At 35.6% G+C, this 2,500-nt stretch overlaps 1 protein-coding gene across 1 annotated transcript in view; it reads right to left on the bottom strand.

The window, feature by feature from the left end:
• The window catches only part of LOC144976520 (uncharacterized), a 10,047-nt gene that overhangs the window by 4,732 nt on the left and 2,815 nt on the right, over positions 1-2,500 (bottom strand). The window contains exon 3 of the mRNA XM_078920811.1: positions 654-747. Within this exon, the coding sequence (XP_078776937.1) occupies positions 654-747 (94 nt within the window). The remainder of the gene's footprint in view (positions 1-653; positions 748-2,500) is intronic.

Raw genomic sequence — 2,500 nt, 5'->3', positions numbered from 1 at the left:
CAGATACCGATATTATAATTGAGAACAATGCAGGAAGTATAAATATAACAAGACAAAAAGTTGTTGTTTTTTGTTTTGTTTTTTTTTTTTTAATTGGTATAAACATTTTAATTGATCCATATTTAAAGGACGATTTTTCTGGCCAAAATTCTAAATACGTGTTCGTTTTTTGTTTTTGTTTGATTTGTTTTGTTGGGGTTTCTTTTGTCGGTTTTATTGTTATTGCTTTTTTTTTTTGGTTTTGTTTTGTTTTATATTTTTTTGTTTGTTTGTTTGTTTATTTGTTTGGTGTTGTTTTGTTTTGTTTTGTTTTTTTTTTTGGGGGGGGGGGCGGGGGGTTAGTTTTGTTTTGTTTTGTTTTTTCTTTTTAATTTTTTTTTTGTTGGTTTATTTTCACAGTACCGTCGCATGGAGTAACTGAGTAAATTTGCCTCTTAAATTTTTAACCATTTAGAGTATATATAATATATTCAGATTTTGTCAAGTATTTCCTTTAATAAAAATTCAAGTTTATAACCAGGAAAATAACTACAACAAAGCTAAGATTATTCAAAATGTTCCAAATTCATGGAGGCAAAGATTCCCGTTAAAGAAAAACTAGCACACTTGACGGTATGATATGGCAGTTTGGTCAGCAACTTCTACCAGCTTACCATTCACTTTTACACCCCGATATAACCAGATTGAGGTTGCGAGTCTCATATTCATATCTGTTGCAGCGTGGTAAGAAAAGATGCAGCTGGTCGACTGAAACATTTGTATGTTTTGTCGTAAGAAGGATGAATCTAAACAGACACAAAGACCAGAGACAACTGAAGAGGACCACTTGAAACGGTCTAAGTGGTTGATTTTATACGCTGCTCAGTTAATGCACGGTCTGTTTTATTGTGACTCCGAGTTATAATAATATTATGACACTTGGTTTGGGAATTACAGGTCCCTATTTCGAATCCAATTGTGCGCTACGCAAAGTTTTTGAAAAAAACACTCTTCACTTACGTTTTCTCGAAAAGTGGATGTCTTTGTTGAAAGAACAAATTCTAATAGCGCGTTACACTCGTCAGTATCGTCCTAACTTAACCCTCTCCTTACCAGCCATTTTCAGGATTTTCCCCAAAACTTCTCACCCAACTAACAGAAAATATATATTTATCACTCAAACACAATAGCAGTAAGTTCTTGCGATAAATAATTTCTGTCTGCATGCTCTACAACACACTGTTCATTTTCTTTAAATTTTATGATGTACCAGAGAAATTTGAATAAGAAAAATGTTCGTTGTATCGTAACGAATGTGACGATTTTCCTATAGTTAGTAAGGAGAGGGGTAAGACACCCTGCATAGCATTTTGAGTACGCTTAGTGCCTACATGATGAGCTATATATCACCAATAAACACGTTAGGCGCAATCGTCATGAAAAAATTGCTTTCATGTTGAACGTGGAGGTAATAGGAGCCAGTATTTTTTAGTCAGGAAAAATGATTACTGCTATAAATACACTTTATTTTAATAAAAGATAATTGATAGATATATTAAACTAAAACTGATCATTATTCATATCATTCCGCTTGATATTTATTCATAGTATAAATATATAAATATATCAATTTATTAAGAATATTCACATCTCTTAAATATCAATAATTTCTCTCTTATAAAGACTTGAATCAGTATTTTTAATATATACACAGACTGACTCACACATGTACAACTTATTTCTAGTATTATATTATTATTATTTTATTATTATTATTATTATTATTATTATTATTATTATTATTATTATTATTATTATTATTATTATTATTATTATTATTATTATTATTTTATTTATTAGTAGTAGGCATCCTTCCGTCTCAAGAGACGATGGTTTGCGCCCTGTATGACTTTAGTCTCATCAGTCCTGTTGAGAGCAACGACGGGTGTGACTCAGCAGACCAATCCTTGCATGGCAGTCTCTACCGTAGTTGTTGCACACGTAGTTTGACTGTGTGTTTGGTATTTGGATCTGCTGCCTCTCTTTCCTCGTTCTCCTCTCCTCAAACTTCATCTTTCTCCTCTCCTCACCCCTCTTCACTCCCTCCATCACCGCATATCTCCAGCCGCTGCGGTCGTCAGCAAGCGACTCCCAGGTGTTTGAGTCGATGCCTGTCAATTTCATGTCTCGTTTGCAGACATCATAGAAGCGCAGAGCTGGACGGCCAGTTGGTCGCCGCCCAGAAGCTAGTTCACCGTACATGATGTCTTTGGGTATGCGTCCATCGTCCATCCTGTGTACGTGACCAAGCCATCGCAAACGTCGCTGGCAGAGCATGAGATGCATACTGAGGGAGTTTGCTCTTTCTAACACTGCATTGTTAGTGAGTCTGTCCTGCCACCTGATGCCGAGAATTCGTCGTAGACAGCGAATGTGGAAGTTTTCCAGGCGGTTCTCCTGTCTGGCATATGTTGTCCAGGATTCACTGCCATACAGTAGGCTACTGTGTACACATGCCTTG

Source organism: Berghia stephanieae, chromosome 7 (assembly GCF_034508935.2).
Source record: "Berghia stephanieae isolate SIO BIC M18660-M18661 chromosome 7, UCSD_Bste_1.3, whole genome shotgun sequence".
Lineage (NCBI taxonomy): Eukaryota > Metazoa > Mollusca > Gastropoda > Nudibranchia > Aeolidiidae > Berghia > Berghia stephanieae.
Note: the sequence above shows the minus strand (reverse complement) of the source record. Positions and strands in the feature narration are given on the sequence as shown.